The 18,644-nt window shown below is 41.8% G+C and overlaps 1 protein-coding gene across 3 annotated transcripts in view; it reads right to left on the bottom strand.

Moving 5' to 3' along the window:
• The window catches only part of stxbp5a (syntaxin binding protein 5a (tomosyn)), a gene marked incomplete at its 5' end in the record, with an annotated part of 84,197 nt that overhangs the window by 4,589 nt on the left and 60,964 nt on the right, over positions 1-18,644 (bottom strand). Inside the window, 14 exons of one of the 3 annotated variants that reach the window (XM_084000618.1) lie at positions 617-667; positions 2,447-2,500; positions 4,431-4,493; positions 6,192-6,343; positions 6,704-6,829; positions 7,196-7,377; positions 8,949-9,169; positions 9,486-9,526; positions 10,887-10,954; positions 12,978-13,125; positions 13,325-13,397; positions 15,685-15,839; positions 16,214-16,284; positions 17,721-17,852. In XM_084000618.1, coding sequence (XP_083856744.1) covers positions 617-667; positions 2,447-2,500; positions 4,431-4,493; positions 6,192-6,343; positions 6,704-6,829; positions 7,196-7,377; positions 8,949-9,169; positions 9,486-9,526; positions 10,887-10,954; positions 12,978-13,125; positions 13,325-13,397; positions 15,685-15,839; positions 16,214-16,284; positions 17,721-17,852 — 1,537 coding nt within the window. Of the gene's footprint in view, positions 1-616; positions 711-2,446; positions 2,501-4,401; positions 4,494-6,191; positions 6,344-6,703; positions 6,830-7,195; positions 7,378-8,948; positions 9,170-9,485; positions 9,527-10,886; positions 10,955-12,977; positions 13,126-13,324; positions 13,398-15,684; positions 15,840-16,213; positions 16,285-17,720; positions 17,853-18,644 lie in introns of all 3 variants that reach the window. The other 2 variants (XM_084000617.1, XM_084000619.1) reach the window with 2 other exon arrangements.

Below are 18,644 nucleotides of genomic sequence, written 5' to 3'. Positions count from 1 at the left end.
CTCCATCCCCAATCAGTTATTTTAGTATGAAATAACCAGGTATCAGGCACTTTGGTTAGGAGTACAGCACTGAGACTCTCAAACAAGCATAGAGATAAATATCTTGGCACTTGCACATTTTAATATGCCCCAAAATGTTCCATCCATGGTAAAGTTGTGCACCCCTGAAGAAAAAAATGGCTTTATTTTTTTTCTAATTGGGAACCAATCAGACAGAGAAAGGAAAGATATGAAGAACACAGGAGAAGAAAGAGAAAGAGAAAGCTGCAAAGGTTAAAGAAAGCCTTACAGTGAGATGGAGTGTGCAAAGTTTAGCTTAGCACCACTGACCTCTAACAGGACCCCCACCAAGGTCAAAAGGTGGGAGGACTGGAGAGAATTTCACACTGAATTTATTTCCCAAAAAATATCATTTAGTTGAATGAGTTTCAATTCAGATTAGATCAGTGCTACTTTTGTCTCATGCAAACTTAGAAGAAAATCTGCACAGCTTGCCAATTTTGAGGCTAATAACCAGATAAAACTGGACTAATGAAATGTGATGGAGTCCAGTTGGAGTGAGAAAGATAAACTCAATATCATACAAATTGTTTGGAGACACGAAGTCAGGGCTTACCCAAGTCTGGCTTTAGCTCAGTAGGCAAGCTTAATTTCCGTGACATCTTTGCTGGAAAAAAGAGAACATCCCTCTTTACAAACACATGTCTAAGCTAAGACACGATGCCATGCAAAGCTAGGTAACTAGCATTGGGATAGGATTGTGCATAAAGCTTAAATACACAAAAAAAATGACAAAAGGCTGTGGAACAAGTGCCTGGGGATTGTTTCACTGACTAGAAGAGCCAAAATGCTTTACGCAGGAGACACCGCATAAGGACATCCCTGTGTTTCACAGAGGCATGCTGTGACAGACAAAACAAAGGAGGTGACCTCTGGGTGCACCATGCCCTGGAAGAGAGGAATAGTAAAGATACATGAAAACGCCACAGCCATTCAGGACCCTCATGCCACAGGAGCATGCACCAAGAACAAGGAGGTAACAAGAAACAGAAAATATTGAACAGGAGATGGAAGAAGACAGTGAAAAAGATGGTCAAAGTTATTATGGAAATAGATATTGCAGTGCTAAGTGAAGTTGTTAACTCGACATCTGTTATCAATCCCCACCATTGTCACCTCATCCCGCTTTTCCATTCCCATCTAAAGCCACAATTTTTCCTTTAAGGCTCTGGGTTTTCGGATGAGGATCACTGCTCTTTTCATACTGAGGGTATGGATGAGGATATTCCATATTATTTCTCTCTCTTGAGGTTAAAGGAGTAAAATACTTTATACAGTATGTTAAAAAAAAAACAACCTTACAGAATAAAAAATGCCCACAGAAAAATCTTATAGAGCAGGCTGAATACATTTTGTTGTTTTCATTTTCATTTGCGTCTTTTGATTGTCTGATGTACTTGAAAATTTTCTGTTGTACAACTTTGTACACTGACATCCCTTTACCTCACAATCTAAAGGCTCGGGAAACCAACATAGTAGGTGTTTTCACTTATTCTATAGCCAGGCAGAGCTTTGCTGGGAATGACAGGACACCACGACGCTCCATAAACCAATAAAATAACTGAGGGATCTTTCCATGTCAGTGTATAACAAGTCTGGTGAATAATCAGGTTGTAATAGGGTGTGTACTGTTTTTTAAATGAGGTAATGCTTCATTTGGCCTCTGTGTGGACAGGTTGCAGCAAAATTGAAAATGCCTGTCACTGATAGAACAGCCACTACCTATTCATCGTCACTTCGGATTCTGCATCCCTTATCTAAACAGGAAATGCTTCATTTTACTTAAAAATTGAAAAAAGAAAATTATCCATTGCATCAACACACACAAATACATAAAGACACAGTTGGACAGATGGGGTGCCCTCCGCTCTGAGACGTAATCGTACTGCACTGTACTATGGACAATCATATTGGGACAGATATCAAACGCAGGCACATTTACAATTGGACACTCGTGCTACATACATGTAGCATGCAATGTGTGTACTGTAAGGTGACTAAGGTCTACTGACAGCTGTAGTCCCACCCTAGTTCCAGGTTAGCCTCTGCTCCAAGAGCTTCCAGTTCTTGTTGTAAAGTTTTCTGTCTCTGCTCAGCAGCAAAATACGAGCACATTGTCATTTTAAGTAAGAAAGAAAAAGAGAAAACTACAGTTGTTTATGACTGAACATTGATAACTAGAAGACAGTGGAACAGAAGCTAACCCAGAGGCGGATCCGGCTCTCTATCAACTAACTCTATTTCTTCCGACTGTGGTGACTATGACACGAAGGACAGAGACAGTTTCTCTACGACAAAGAAAAAAAAAATACAGAGAGGGGGACAAATCTGGAGCATGTTTGTCCTGCCTACACAGCCTCTGATGAAAATCTTTGGCCAATCTTACCTCCTCTACCACCTCCATTGTAGAATTGCTGTAGATTGCTGTTTGACGTCAACACTTTAGGGGTGTAAGGGGGAAAGTAAAGTACAGTAAATGTGCAGTTAGAAACACCCTTTGGCTTGTTGCTACATACTGTACAAGCCACCCCTGTTACCATGATGAGTGTTTTATCCTTGGTAGGAAACGCACCCTTTTCCTTTCAATTAAGATAATGTGGTATAAAAGTACCACCTGCTAAATAAATATACATGATATTTAAATGACACAATAATTTTGGCTGTATAAAGCAGGCTAGGTGGAGGTTCTAATTTCTTTTACTCTTAGAGGTATCAAAGGTCCATGACATCTACAGTATATTTCTAATGCATTTCTACCAATTAAATCAATTTTCCTGTTTCACCTGAACTAACTTGCACATGAAAGAAGAACCACTTCTGTCCGTCTTATTACTACAGTATAAGTGGTTTAGCACTGTCACTTGTAAGAGGTACTGTCATTTAAAGCCGTTTTAAATGCAAATCAAACTATTCGAAGAATTTCCTTGAATAAAGTGAGACTATTCTGGCACTAATGGAATCTTAATTCATCACACTGCAGCTTTTTTTCAAGGTAAAACTGGTGAAACTGCATGAAACGAAGAGGTTTAAATTATTTTCTTCCATTGGTAGACTTTATCACTTACCGAAAAAGAAAGAAAGAAAAAAAAAACACTTAGCCCTAGAGTAAATGACTTCTTAAGGCAGACATTTTTTGCAGGAAGGCACCTTATCACTCTCCGTCCAATGAATAATGCAGAGGAGACAGATGTATCAAACCACAGTCTGGTGGCACCAGACACGGAGGCTGGGACCATCATACCTGGAAAAAGTGGCAGGACTCCAGACTTTCAGATTTGTTTTCTATCTGACCTTTTTAAAAAAGCTCCTTATTTTCAGCAGCGTGCTAATGCCAAGCTACCACTAATGAAATGGATCTGGGCCGTCCTCTCTTCACGCACCTTCAGCTGAAATTCTAATGATGTCGACTAAGAGGGAGGCGAGTGACAGAGCAACAGTGCGCCTTACAGCCGCAAAACTCAACAAACTCACAACACAATCATCACAGGGATAAATATTTGCACTTAGAGGTGGCGCGTAAATTGTTTTTTTTTCTGTCTTCCTTCAGTATAATCTGTTTTGTTTGCTTTCATCTATTTAACTGCACTGATATAAAAGTGGCTTATTATGATAAAGGATGAAGAATCAGCCTCAGCGCAGTGCACCCAGACATGTTTCAATGTTTAGCTCAAACCCCAAGTCAGAAGTTAATTCACATCAACTTTGCAAGTGATATGTTTAACTGTTGATCTTTTATTTATATTTCAGTTTCTGAATATGTGAATATACCCAAGGCGCTTTCGTTTGAGCATTTTTAGTTTAAGTAATACCCTAGTTAATGCAAATTAATGTGTTTCTCTACCGGATTGCAAAGTTTTGTTTAACAGCTTTTTTCTGTTTATGGTTCTTAGCTGTCGCACTGAATCAGCATCATAGAGAGGTGGATACATTTACAGCCTATAACCCAGTTTTCGAGGATACTGGGTGAGATTAAAATAAATTTATTCCTGTCTACTGAACTCTACTGAAAGAGAATGCATGCAAAAATAGGGGAATACACTCAAAAACCCATAAATGAAAGGTATTAAAGTCAAACAGTGCATTTCTAAAGACTGAGGTAGAATGCAAATTGACAGCCAGACAATTTTATGGTTCAAACAAAAATCCGTAAATGTACAGTTTCAAGTTCGATGAGCTACAGTTTCAATAAACCCGTATTAAAAGTAGAGGCTTTTTTGAAACATTAATCTTCTTCCCTAACCAGTGCTTCTCTTGCATTTAAACCCAAGGTTTACAGAATATATTTTTGACTGGTTTCATCTTTGGATTTTGCATCTAGAGAGCACAAGTGTTGTACTGTACTGTATCTTTGACGCTGAAGGACATGTTACCTGAAGTAGGAGACTTGCAGCGGTCCTCTGATGTGGCTGAGCCCTCGTTAATGTCGCACAAACCTGCAGGAGAGACCACACAGTTTACATACTGCCAAGTTTGAGAGAACTTCAGATTACAGCAGTTTTTGGAAGACCGAACGAGACCATTATGAACAAATAGATAGTTTCCATTTGTCGTGTTTTCTTCATTCCTTAAGTAAACTCATCAACACACCAGCCCTCGTACTCCACTGACACATTAAGTGTATAATTGAGCACAATTTCAATAATTCCTCACCCATTTGTAAGACTAATTCCTCTCTTCGCTGCTTGCACGTTTGTGTTGGAGTGTGTGAGTGTGTAAGTGTGTGTGTATGTGTGTGTGACATTGTCCTGTGAGGCAGAAAGCCAAGCAGACAGCAGTCCCTGCTGGCAGAGAAACACAGCTGGATGCCTGATTACTGCTCACACTCGCCAAGCTCTGACAGGTGCCAGCCCACTGCTCACCAGTCAGTGATACCAGCTGCTCTGTGTGTACTTACATGTGCTTGTGTATATGGGAGCATTTGTGCGTGCGTGTGTGTGCATACACTATCATAAATATCAAAAAGAAGGCCCTCAGCACGCACACACACCCAGCTTCCTAATTCATCCATCAAGTTTTGCTTAAGTATGGGCAGTGCATCATCATGACACTGCGGCACAGTCTGCGTAGGTGCACTGCCGTCATCCAACACATGGTGGCAGCGTGTTCATACCGAAAGCAGCCTATTATCTATCAGCGGTACTGTGGGGCTGCAGTGGCGATGTGTGTAACAGGGATGGGCTGGGAGAGTGAGTGTGTGTGCGTGTGTGCGTGTGTGTGTGTGAATGAGAAGGAGAGGGACAGAGACGGAGACAGAGAGAGGCAGATGGACAAAAAGAGAAAGTCCACTGACATGTGTGTTTTTGCGTTATAAAATTGCTCTGTCGTGTGTCAACCTCATGAAGTCAGGATAGCATTGTTTAAGATGCGACGACTTCATCCATTCTTACATTCAGATTGGTTTACAGATCAGTTCAAGGATGCTGGGCCGGGAGGGGGGGGGGACTGGAGTCTGAGTAATCACTGTTAGTGAGCTCCAGGGGCAAAAACAAGTCATAATGTTCAATCATTCTAACCCAGTCCTACAGTGGAAGTGCAATGTGAATACTTGAATATTAAATAACATTTTAGTTGACAAGTGGTATGTGCAATTTCCCCCAATTGCAACATCTGAGTCAGACACAGTATTTGTCTACTGGCGGGATTAAAGGGTTGAACGCCGACACTAAAGAAAACTGCAGAAAATTAAGATAATGAATCATGAACAGTGTTTCAAACTGTTAGAGAAACAGCTTTGTCTTGCTGGAAGAACAGAAAAGCAGGGTCATATCAGATAACTTGGCTTCAGTAGGTGGACATTAACAAACAGTTAAGCAATAATACAACATATTAAAAAGTCCTTTCACAGCTGTGTGTGAGTATATACACCAAATATGAGGACTTGAGTTGTTGGGTGTAAAGGAATAAAAAATGTCTTGCTCATCCCAGAGTGACTTGCAAGTCTGGTGAGCAGCCACTTAGCTGTTTGAGCTCGGATGTGTGATTAGTCAGCTGTGGACATGGAATAACAGCGGGTTAGGTCTTGTAGTTTCACTTTAATAGAAACAAACTTTTTCAGTTGTGTGTGTTTGGAAAAGTTTTGTTATAAGTTGTTGTTTTTTTTCTCCCCTTCTAATCCCTTTTTCCCTCATTACCTCCAGAAGGCTGCCGTGTCTTTCTTGGCGACCGGGGCTGTCTCTGGTAGGGGTCATTGGAGCCGTAAAGCTCGACCGTTCCCAAGTTCAGCACTACTGTCTTCTGGATGTAGTCCACCACCGCCAGACCGTTACTGTTGCCAAACACCACTCTGGGGAGGCGATGAGAGAGGCGGCGAGAAAGTGGAGGAAGCAGCAGGGAATGGTGGGGGGTGTGTTCAGACAAACAAGGATGAAAAGGCAGAAAGATAAAAGTGATGATATGAGATTTGATTTGGTTCTTTCAAGCTGAAAACATTGGCGACAAAGTGAAATCTCCACAATTCCCTGCTGGTTCAACCACAGAATTATATCAAAACCAATTTTGCACATTTTATCCGTATAAAATGGTCTTTTTGGATTTTGTCATTTTATATTTTGATTTCAGATGCAAATGTGTCCATTTTATAAGTATCTGTCCAGAAAAGACCATTTGATTTGACTAAGATCTTTCCGTGTGTTTGTGTACTTACAAGCCGTAGGAGGAATTGAGCGCCAGACTTGTGATCGGTTGAGGGGGCTCTCCACTCACCCACACTAACTGGACCACCAAATCTACCTGGTAACCTGGAGACTGCTTCAGAGGAGTACTGCGCACTCTGGAGAGAAGAAGAAGAAGACAGAGTGGAAGAAAAACAGAAAGGAGAGGTGGGGGGTAGAGGCAACCAGAGAGAAAAAAAAATAGAATTCATAAAGAGAAAGAGAAGTGGTGCAGCTGCAGTCCTGGAGCAGTTGCGCTTGTTGAGGGTCTGGCTTGAGTGGTTGCAAGGGGCTGATGGGGAGGCTCAGGCTGAGAATGCTTCAGGCGCTGACTAAGTCTGTGCAAGTGTGCTTGAGGCAAAAGGCAAGAGTCTTCTGTGTATGAGTATGTGTGTGCAAGCATTCCCGGTGCTTATGAGAGGTTATGCAAGTGTTTCTGAGTGTGTGTGTGCATGTGTGTGTGTGTGTGTGTGTGTGTTTCATACTTGAGGCAGGGCATGTTGCCTCCGTCAGAGTTGTTGCTGCTGGTGGAGGGGTGTGATGGTGGGCCGCTTGTCTGAGGGGAGGCACCGGGCGTAGGTAGCGCCGATGTTTGCTCCCCCCCTCCACCGCCACCGTCTGGGGATTCTATGTCATTCAGCTCATACTGCATTCGCACCTCTAGTAGCTGTAGAAGACACACACACACACACACACAAACACACAAGACATAATATATTATCTGATTTATTAAAAATGACATAATGAAAACTCATAATAAGGATTCAAAACTGTGGTGAGGAAGGTAAAAGTCAAATGGCCGTGGATGACATTCACAGTACTTTAACGGTAGAGATTTGTTTGATGTGGGTATGTGTGTGTGTGTGTGTGTTGGGGTGGGGGGGGGGGGGGGGGGGGGGGGGGCTGTGTGTGTGTGTAGGCAGATTAAGAGTCAAAGAGGTCCTCCAATACTGAAATATCCCATTCCTTTAAAGTCCTCCTTCTGGCTACTTCTCTGCAACCTCTGCCTTCACATACAGTATCACCTAAACACACACACGGACACACACACACAAAGCGTGCTCTCTTTCTGCATTCTGTCAGTCTCATTAGCCCCTACTGACATGTGGGAGTGAAGAGCAATCAGTGCCCTTCTTCAGATCCTCACTCCCGCCTGTCTCGGTCCTCCTCTACCTTCACTCCTGCAAGGTTACAGGGAGGTGTTTGACCTTGTGCAGAGGGAGGTTGTTCTCCTAATTACAGCTCGCTGCCGTCGCATATCTGATTCGCATCCAAGTCGCACTTTTAAGAGCGTAGGAAAAAGTGTCTGAAATTTCTCTGACGCATCCATCAGCAGTGGCAGTCACCCACAGAAAAGCTGTGAGTCTCCTGCTACCTGCTATACAGTAGCTGCTTGATTTGAATCCATCTCCTTTAATAGCTACTGTAGCTGCAGCTGCCAAAGGGCTCTTAAGCAAGGCACTTAAAACCTACATGTTCAAGGCAACCTCTTGTTTTGGGGGAAACAAAACATGTGGATATTTACAGTAAAACATGTCAAATGAACCAGCTAAGAACATTAAAATTAATTAACAGACCTGCAAGTAAAAACACATCACAGTGCTGCCCACGGGTACAGCGCTTTGATTGACAAGTGATCTCTGCAAAGTCGAGAGCAACACAAAGAATGATGCCAAATTTATAAATAAATAAAGCATCTCGCTGGTTACCAATTTAACACCCCACTGCTCTGATGACCAACGCCAGAAACTAAACATGTACGTGAACATCCGTCTGACTTGTAACATAAGAGAGGTGAGAGCCTGCACTCACAGATTAAACACAATTCCTCTTTATGCCGTTAAACACGCACTCCCATAACACCCCCATAAGCACTTACGTCGCTATCAAGGCAGATGATAATGACAGTCTCGCTTTGCTTGTTCACTGCTCCGTCTGTTGGCATGGCAACCATACTGCCTTTGACTCGGCAGATCTTTTTGTGTGGGTGTGTGTGTGTGCGTGTGCGTGTGTTTGTGTGCATATGTCTCACGGCATCTTAGAGCAGCAAAGAGTGAGCGCTGAGGGTGAACAATAACAAACAGGAAAATATAAGTCTTGTTGAAGAACTACAATTACATCCCCTGCTTGTGTGTGCAAGAGTCTTAAAATGAAAGGAGAAGGGAAATAGATGTGTTTTCAGTAATTTTATGAATAATAACTAATAATAATAATAACAATAAAAAAAAGATTTCCCACCTGCACCACCTCAGTTGTTACTTCCAGCTTGCTGAAGCGGTAGATGATAACGTTGGCTGACACCCCGGCCACACACAGCATCCGGCTCTCGGGGCACCAGGACATAATCTGAATAGCAAAGGGGTCTTCATCTGACACATCCGTGCTGCCCTTGTCTTCCTTGGACCGGTTTCTGTCAAACACCTTGGCTGTTTTGAGCTTATAAAGCACCTGGAGCATTACTAGAAAGAAAAAAAAAAACATGTCAGAAAATATCAGTTGCAATCCAGCGTCATCAGACATTGATATAAAATGTGGCTCCAAACATCAGAGGCTACGCGGTGCTTTGAACTTAACATAATGAATAATTATTGCAAGACAAAACATTACAAGTTGTTCCATGAGATTTCCTGTCCTTTATCCACCATTTCTATTTTACATTTTCATTAAAGCTCAAAATGTCCTTTGCTGTCTGCTGTTTGTCTGAAAATTACAGACAATAATTAATTCAAAGTTGCAAAAAATAAATAAAGCTCAGCAAGAGCCGCGAGGACTCACTTGCAGAGGCATCCCAGAACTTCACGGTTCCATCAGCGTGCCTGGGAATCGAAGGAAAGAAAGAGACAGAAGAGGGAAACGACCGTGAGATGAGTTTAAATTTGCAACCTGCTGTCTTACAATTTCACAGATAAAAGTTAAACACGCACTTTTGCAAGCAACATGTCTAATAGTGATTTTTACTTATTAACACACTTAAATTACTCTGCGTACAACATCTGATGTCCATGTAGAAACCACAACAGATTAGATATTAAACTGTAACATTTTTTCCGGAATACAATTTACAACAACCATGGTTTTCTCAGTTATGGCCAAACTGTACCTATGTTCTGGGGCTGTTTTGAATGTTTTAGGCTCCTTTGTTCCACTTGTAGAAAATCTTAATACTGCAGCATACATTGATGCTTTGGACAATTTTGTTTACAACTGTGTGGCAGCAGTTTAAGGGGAAGTCCCCTCCTGTTTCAACACGACAGTGCCTCCTACGCACACAAGTGACGTGCATAAAGAAATGGTTCCTCCAGGTTTGGTGCAGAAGACTTTGACTGGCCGGCACAGAGCCTTGACCTCAACCCAAAGCGACACCTGAGCCAGGCCTTGTCGCCCAGCATCAGCAGCCGACCTCTCTAAAGCTCTTGTGACTGAATGGGAACAAATCTCTGCTGAACAGGTTCCAAAATCGCGGTGTGGTGAGCCTGCCCAGAAAAGCAGAGGCTGCTATGGCAACACATTAGTGTCCATAGAGTTGGCATGACATGCTCGGCAATGACATAGAAGTAAAAATGTTCATATGTTGACATCATTTTGGACATTTAGTGTAAATTCACATTTTGATAATGGCCTAAATGTGCACAGGATCACGCTCATCAACAGGCGACGGGTCCGACAGCTTCCCTATTTGAATGTCACAGGAGAGAACACTTGTCAGAAAATAACATGTGTTTTGGTTGTCATTTTCTTCTTTACCCCTCATTGTTTTTGTTGCCAATTCAGCTGAGTGTATTGGGAGGGAAATATTTTGCAGGCTGCTGCACTCTTAGAGAGAGAAAGAGAGAAGAACCTGGACAGAATAGTAAATACTACATGTAGGAGGGAGGAGAGAGGGAAGGAGGAGAGGAGCGAGACCTTCCTACGACCAGACCCATACCTCAATGTCATTTTGTTCACTGTGTGTGTTGTGTTAAAACGCCCCTTCTCCTCTTGTTGACAGCTTAGTGTGCGGATAATAAACATCAAAATGCTGCAAAGTGCACATGATTGGAGTGTATAAAGGCCCGACGGTAAATGTTTTAAGACAGGCTCCTCTGCCACGTTGACCTGACAGCGCAGGAGAGGTGAAAGTAATTGAGTTGCGGCAAGACGATAATGATAATGCTAATGAAATCAGTATTGTCTTACCCAGTGATGATGATCTCTGGGTAGCTTTGCGTGCCTTGACCCCAGTTTCCACCGCTAATAGGCCATTCCTGGATAGACAGCAGACACACACATTGCATTAGAGAGAATGAGAGAGTACAGGAAGGAGAACAGCTTTGTCAATAAACAGTGTGTCAATAGAAACATTGATTTTTAGAGAAAAGATGACGCGATAAAACTGTGAATGTGTGTGAGCGTGCCTGGGAAAAAAAACAAAAAAAACAGGCAGAAAACCTCTGTGTGCGCCTCTCAGCATGTCTTGCAATTATAGATTATACACCTCAATGAGTGTGTGTGTGTGTGTGTGTCGCCATCTGAGAGTGTGTGTGTAGTGTGTGTGTGAGTGTGTCTGTTGGTGGGGGGCGGGGGGGTTTGGCTTTGAACACGTCGACACATACAAAGGTCACCAGGATGACTCATGGTGATCTTTATGTGAGAATGCCCTCCCGCAGCTCAGCCAGGCCTTTCGCTTACCGAAAAGAAAAAAAAGGAAAAAAGGAAAAAGGAAAAGCAGCAGCCTGCCAGTGAGTTTGGGTCAGTACATGCTGACATTTCCGACAGAAAGCTGGAACAAGGTGACGGGGAAAAGAACATAGGCATACATAATGGCTGAAAGAGCAGGGGGTCTGTCTAAGATGATACAGGGATGAGAGAAGAGGATGAGAGGAGAGAGGAGGGGTGCAGAGGGAGTGGCGGATCGTTAGGTAATATGACACTATTATATACTCCATCTGGCTTCACGGAAATATAGAGATATATATACTTTAGCACCACTAATACAAATTAATGTGCTATGTGGAGTAATGTATTAAAGCGTCCTACAGTATATCATATAAGCTTGTTTCCCTTGGTGTATGGCAGGATGGTTAGACGGCATAGTGTGCAACATTTACATTTCTCTCTTTTATGGTGTTGCTCCATGCAACATGAAAGAAAGTTTCAACTTCATAATAGATAGGAGGAGTGTTCAAAGATTTGGTTGATTTTCAAAGTAAAAGTCTGCTTCGGCTTAAATAAGATGACACAGCAGTTAGCGATTTCTCTAGCATTACAGCTACTACTTATTTTGCAGGTCTGCAGTTTCATGACAAATTCCCATGAAGTTTTCCCAAAAAAAAAAGAACTCCAATATGTAATTTGGTACAAACTGTAGAAACATTATGACTCTGGGCTTTATTTTCCTGAAATAGGGCGCAGATGCAAACGCAGGCAAACTCTCCAAGCACAAACATAAATGGGTATGACCAGTAACTTTTTTTTTTCTTTTTTTCTTTTTGCAATCTCGCGGTGACCACAAGGGCAAACCAGATGCAGCCAGGCACAGCTGTGTGCAGCGCAGGAGAAAGGCTGCATTCATTATTAGAAGGAGGAATATAGAAGCAGGAGGTACAGAAACAGGGAGGAGGCCTCAGGTCCCAGAGGGAGAACAACTGTGTATCTCAAAGACCTGAGGCGCCAAAATAAAAAAAAATAAAAAAAAGAAATACACAACACCCCAAATATTATTATATCCTAAATATACAGGCAGCGGTAGAATTAACAGGCAGCTGATGAATAATGGAGCAGTAGCTGCAGGAGTTTGAACAGGGCTGGTTATAATTCAGGCTAAATTATATATGTTACTGCATATAGACGTTTATATGCAAAACTATATGCAAAGGTCTTTCTTTATCTTTCTGTTTAGAAAAAGCACAGAGTCAGTTTATACAGTAGTAAACCCTTTTGTCTCATCAAAAGATTCAAATAGAGTATATGATGAGGAGTGAACATAAAACATCAGTGCTTATCTTTATTATACTGAGTCTTTAGCTGTGCAGCAACAAACCTGCGCCTATAACTCTGGGTCAGGTGTTATATTAAAGGGTCACATCAGGTCTGGAATTTACTTATTGACTGCACAACAGGTCAGTTAAACATGCCAATGAGTAAAATATGTCTAGGGGAAAGCATCCAAGTGTACAAAAATGGAGAAAGACTAAAGTGTTTTTGTTTCTATTTTAGTTTCCTTATCAGTGAACAATTTTCGTTTCAGAACATACTGTATAGCAGAGGTTTCCTATATAGTGCTTCTACCTTCTTACTGTAGCCCTGTCGTTTCTGCCGCGAGCCAACGGAGTAAAGTGCAGGTATGAGGTCCGCAGGGCAGTCGGCAAAGTACTCGCAGCAGGTCACAGGAGACTCGTGGATAGTCAGCGGATAGGGGTTCTCGAATATGGGGTAACTGTGAACAAGAGAGCAGAGTCGCTCTTGATTAAATTAGTCTGCCCTGGATCAGTGCATTAGTCCCATTCAGTACTGCGTGCAACCTAAAGAATAAGAGTAAGTCATACCATGATATAAAGGAGAGGCTATAAAGATAATACATAATAAAGATAACAAGCTCTAATAGGTCAATTGTGATATGTGATATAAAGACTCACCCATTTTGTGCAAGGTCGATCACCACTAAATCCTTTTCCAGAAGGACCACCACAGCATAAGGTTCCTGAAAATCTGCACAGAGAAATGCACGGAGACAAGCCATTCATCAGGCCAGACTTTAAGTAGTTCTGTAATTTCTTGAGAGAGAACTCCCCTGGAATCTGCAAACCACAGGGGAGGACTTTCCCAGACTTTATATGGCAAATGTTATTATCATATCTGTGCCCTGAAGACGTGAGGGCAGGAATGCTTAACGGTGAAAATGTATTAATGTACGTGATTTATAACTGTGGGGGATATTGCTCTGGTTAAATATTTGTATGAATCTGATTCGGAAGTGGAATTTCATACACCGGCCTGAAGACGAGTATAGCCCTCCAATAGATTTTAAACTCCTGCAATGAAGGAACCACATCATCCACAGCGGCACAGCATTGGACAGATTTCACCATGCTACTTAATAAACTGCACGTACATCATGTTTCCTATCCTGCTCCAGGTTTATAAAAGTGATAAGACTAGGTATGGTTGTCTTAGATGTGAATACTAATACAGAGGCTGCACATATCAAGCAATACAGATATAACTGAGAACATCTTTTCGTGAATGCATGCAAAGATTGCTCCTTTTTTCTCAGATTGACACTAATCACATGCCCAGAGAAAAGTTAACCCTGAACGGTTTTCTGCTGACAGCTACTTAACTGAAGCAGCTGGAGGTTAAACACCTTGCTAAAGGGCACCTTGACAAAACTGAGGGGAAAGCAAAGAAATACAAGATTGCCTTTCTAACCTCAAATCACCTGCCGGCTGCCGCCCTCAAGCTTTGTCTGGGTCCACTGCAGTAACAAAGTGCATCTTTGCATTATGTAGCCTATAGACAGTTGCTTCTGATTCCCTTCTGTTTCCTTCTGGATGTTTGATCTTTAAATAGCCGCACACACACCCGGCCGTTCGGGAATATGTACTGATCTGAGCGCGTACGTTTGTTTGTGTGTGTGTGGGTGTAAAATGGTGCCGGGGGAACAATCTGTTGTTTAGCGTGGCGGGTACCCGGCTGTCAGAGTACACCAAGGTTAAAACACTTTGACAACTGTTGTCACTACACATCTCACTGTCTTGCGCCTTTCACCTCAGCGGCGCTGGTTTTACAAGTGATTCACATTCTGTTGAGAATCGTTTGGCAACATCTGATCACTGCCGCCGTTTCTGTCAGTTTTTAGGATTTCGGAGCTTGGAAAAGCAACTGTAATTATGTTTATTCGCTTATTGTTTAGCTAAAGATCCAAACAAAACACAAATCAGCTAATTTAAGGGTTTTTCTCGATGTTGAACTGAGAAAATTATGTTTATCAGAGGAAACTCATGGCTAGAAAACCAAAACAACAAGCTGAAAGACCCCATTAAGCTTTTGCCCTAAGGAAATTGATGCAGAGATGGGAGATAATTCCATGTGGTTGTCTTGCTTAAAGTATCTCGTTTCATTTAAGTTATTATTAGATATTATGTAATACAGCAGCTTGGGGCGTTTTGTCTGAATTTACTTAGTTTAGTTTGAGAAAGGCTGTTTTTTTTTCTTGTTGTAATGAACTGAATTTCACTTTTCAATCATCGTCCTTGTCTGAATACTGCACCTCTCTACTGGTTCTTTGTCTTCATGCCATTTTACTAACACATCATGGTGTGCACATTGCATCATCACAGACCGCATCATCATGGATCATCAGCCTCCTCTACACATTAGCACTGGTTTAAGTGCGCACATTCACTCACACAGACACACACGCAACACAATCAGCCAGACATGTACTGTATAATCCAAAAACCCAGTAACGTCCATTACCAGATGAAATCAGCTGGTAGTCGCATCAGGTTGCCAGTGACATAATGAAGTCGCCATTGTTACATAACTCACTAATCCTTCCTGTTGATGTATATCTACCAGATAACCCTACGCTCAGCACAGTTTACATACTAGATTACATACACACAGGATCCTATACCATTCATCTCCACACCAACTTGTTTTAGCCCGCTCCTCCTACCCCTCAATACAGGAAATAAGATAATAATTTAATTCAGATGGAAAGAGACTGTGTGCAAAAAGATGAAATGAAAAAGTAATATTCTGTGTGTCGGATAATGAAACTGAAATAGGATCCTTCCCCTTGGGAAATTTCATATTTATTACAGAAACACACAAACACAAGGGCAAGCAATCCAACATAATTAAAAAAACAGAAAGGTGTGTGTGTGCGTGTGTCTGTGTGAGTCTAATGCATTGCCAGAATGGAGAACATGATGACAGTTTCCATACAAATACAATGCTCAGACATGCACACACCATAAGACACACCTACCATTAGGGTATGGTGTCTCACAGAGTGTGAGGAAATCTACTATAGGATAGTCCATCTCCAGCACAGCGGTACTCTTCCCATGCATTACCGTCAGACAAGGCCGTCGGCCCACCGTGTCGTAGGACAGACCGCCAGACAGGATTATGAAGGGCTCCCTGCAACACAGACACACAAATGCATAGGCATAAAAGCTGTGTTTTTGGTATTCAGGGCTTTCTATTTAAGAAGAGCCATTAAACAACATAATTATAATGACATTATGGACTTGCCATTTCAACAATTATTATAAAACAATGACTAAATTGAACTTATTTAACAAAACATTTCAATATATTCACTTGCACAGCAAATAACAGTCTAATGTAATATCTGATGCTAGGATATCGTAGTTCTGTTGGAGTGACATTATACAGAGTTAGGGGTGTCTAAGTTATATGCATATTAACATAATCTTACCCTTGAATGTGTGTAAATGTATGTCATAGTGTGTGTGTATGTGTGTGAGAGACAAGAGTATGAAGGACCTTACCCAATTCTAGTGGTTTTGTATTCTACTTTGAGAATGGGTTTACAAGGCTCTGGCTTCTTCCCGTCCTTGGGCTGTTTTCCTAAAATAGAACAGACAGAAGTTACTTCAGTTTGCCAGTTCACTCTTACTTCACCTCCTCTCTCTTCTTGTTTCTCCTGTCATCTCGTTTTTTTAAACCCCTAGAAGCAGCACTTAAAACACAGCTCTAAAAGAGAAGCAAAACAATTATAAAGGCATATTCATCAGAGAGGAGAAAGACAAATGCAGGGGCAGGGACGTGCAAAAAAGGTGTGACGCTCATGGATGATTTACAGAAACCATCTATTCACACCTGACGGGAGGTCCGCGTGAGCACGATTTGCCCATCCATCATGTGTGTGCCTACCTAAACATATTTTTGAATAAGAATGTGCAATTAGTGGCTGGATATATCTGAACTATTATTACTGAAGAGCAGGCAGGTTATACTGTACATACAAGCCAGGTCTGTATAATAAGACCTACTTTTAATAACTACATCTAAACAACAGATATCTAAAAAAGACAATTAAAAAAAGACTTATAAGCCTTACTTAAACCTGTCAAAGGAATTTGCATAATTGCCCATTAAATACCAAACTAATTATGCATGCAGCAGTGGGAGAAACAACTAATTAAAAAGCCTGTGTGGTGAAATCCTTTCTGCGGTCCCCTACACACAAAACCAGCTTGAGAAACTGGTTAGAAGTTGTTTTTGTTTTTTTCTAGCTCTCCTTTGTTCCTCTCTTACTCTCTTTGTCAATTTGTTGCTCTCACACACTCTATTTCTTCCAGGTCCTTCATCTGGGGGGAACAGTCAATGTGCTCTGTGGGATGAGTAGTTGTGTGGGGTGGGGGTTCAGGAATATGGATTAAAAATACATCTTCAAAAGAGCAGACTTGCTGCTTTCTGCAGGAAATAAACAGAGCACCAGCACTAATGTATGTGCGCGCAGACACAAAGTCAAGCAAACAGAGGCCGGGCATAATTGAACTGACAATAATCCTCTGACTGAAATTAGGAAACGATGATGGAGGAAGAGTTTCGAGCAACGGTTCCAGAGTGGTTCATGTGAGTGGCAGAGGTACTGTAGCTGAAAACACTGGTAATGTATAGTGTAAAACTTGTACTGTACTGTAAATGGTACATAAGTGGTTTGGACTTAACAAACCTAAGGATGGATGCACCTGTCAATCAATGTATCTGGACCAGTGATTCCCAACCATTTTTTCTCTTTACACCTCTCAATACAAATCAACGTCTTCTTGCAACCAACCCCTCATCACAAGTTGCAATTGTCTTGGCTCGGACTGTTTCACTTGAACACGTTTTAGATTAGAAAATTCACTTTTGAGTAGCAGAATTACACCCCGTTTACTTTTGCAGAATTCCCACCTTCAATGTGAACACCATTGTGAAGCAGGATGTGTGTGTTTGTGTTTGTTTGTGTGTGTGTGTGTGTGTGTGTGTGTGTGTGTGTGTGTCCACCTCCTTACCGTGTGGGGTGATTGTCTGTATGGGCTTGCCCGTGCCTCTGATGTTCCATATGGTCAGAGTTCCATCTGAGTGACTGCAAATGAACTGCTTGCCCTCGTGATGCCAGGCAACTGAGTGGATCGCCTAGGAAACGACAGGCAGGATGCAAAAGAGAGAGAGAGAGGGGGAGGGTCAGTGGTCCAGCAGGATAAAACATCATGTGCCACCATCTCCCATACGCTAAGAGTTTGTAGCATTGCCGCCGCCATACGGGACCTAATGTTCATATGTGGGTTAAACACCAGCGACTCTGGATTATATACTTTTGAACAGATGGTGAAAGTGAGAATAGAGGTCTGGCCCCTGACTCCAGAGCATTTCCTGTGGCATGAATGCATACATTAGAAGAAGCTTTTCATTTTATAGGAGCCATTTGCTGGATGTGAAATAAGCCAGATTGGATTGGTCATTTTACTCAGAGATGACAAGAGGAAGGTTTTATAAGCATGATTGTAAATTTAAGAACTCTATTTCATGAATGCCTATTTACATTTTGTCTTTAACAAAAGACAACTGACTATGATAAAGACGAGAAGAAAAAAGTCACGACATAAAGGAGAAAACCGAGAGTCAAACAAATAAATAAAGAGCAAAATAAGGAAAGACAGGCAAGAGTTAGAGAGACGTTGCTTTCTCTGTCCTCTCATCATCTGAGCAATCCTGCTACTGTTGTAAGCCCGGCTCACGATGATTTATCTGCTGACAAGCAATCACAGAAAACACAAACACATCATGACCAGTGTGCACCAGTAAAGGGCAACTTTGCTTATTGATGCCCTTTTCATGGCTCATAATTAAACCTAGCGAACATTTTGACATTAAGTAAATATGATGATGTGCAACAAATCTGTGTGGAGCTCACAACCCGCCTCCGAA

This window comes from Trachurus trachurus (assembly GCF_905171665.1).
Source record: "Trachurus trachurus genome assembly, chromosome: 24".
In the NCBI taxonomy this organism is placed as follows: Eukaryota; Metazoa; Chordata; class Actinopteri; order Carangiformes; family Carangidae; genus Trachurus; species Trachurus trachurus.
This window is presented reverse-complemented; position numbering and strand designations above follow the sequence as displayed.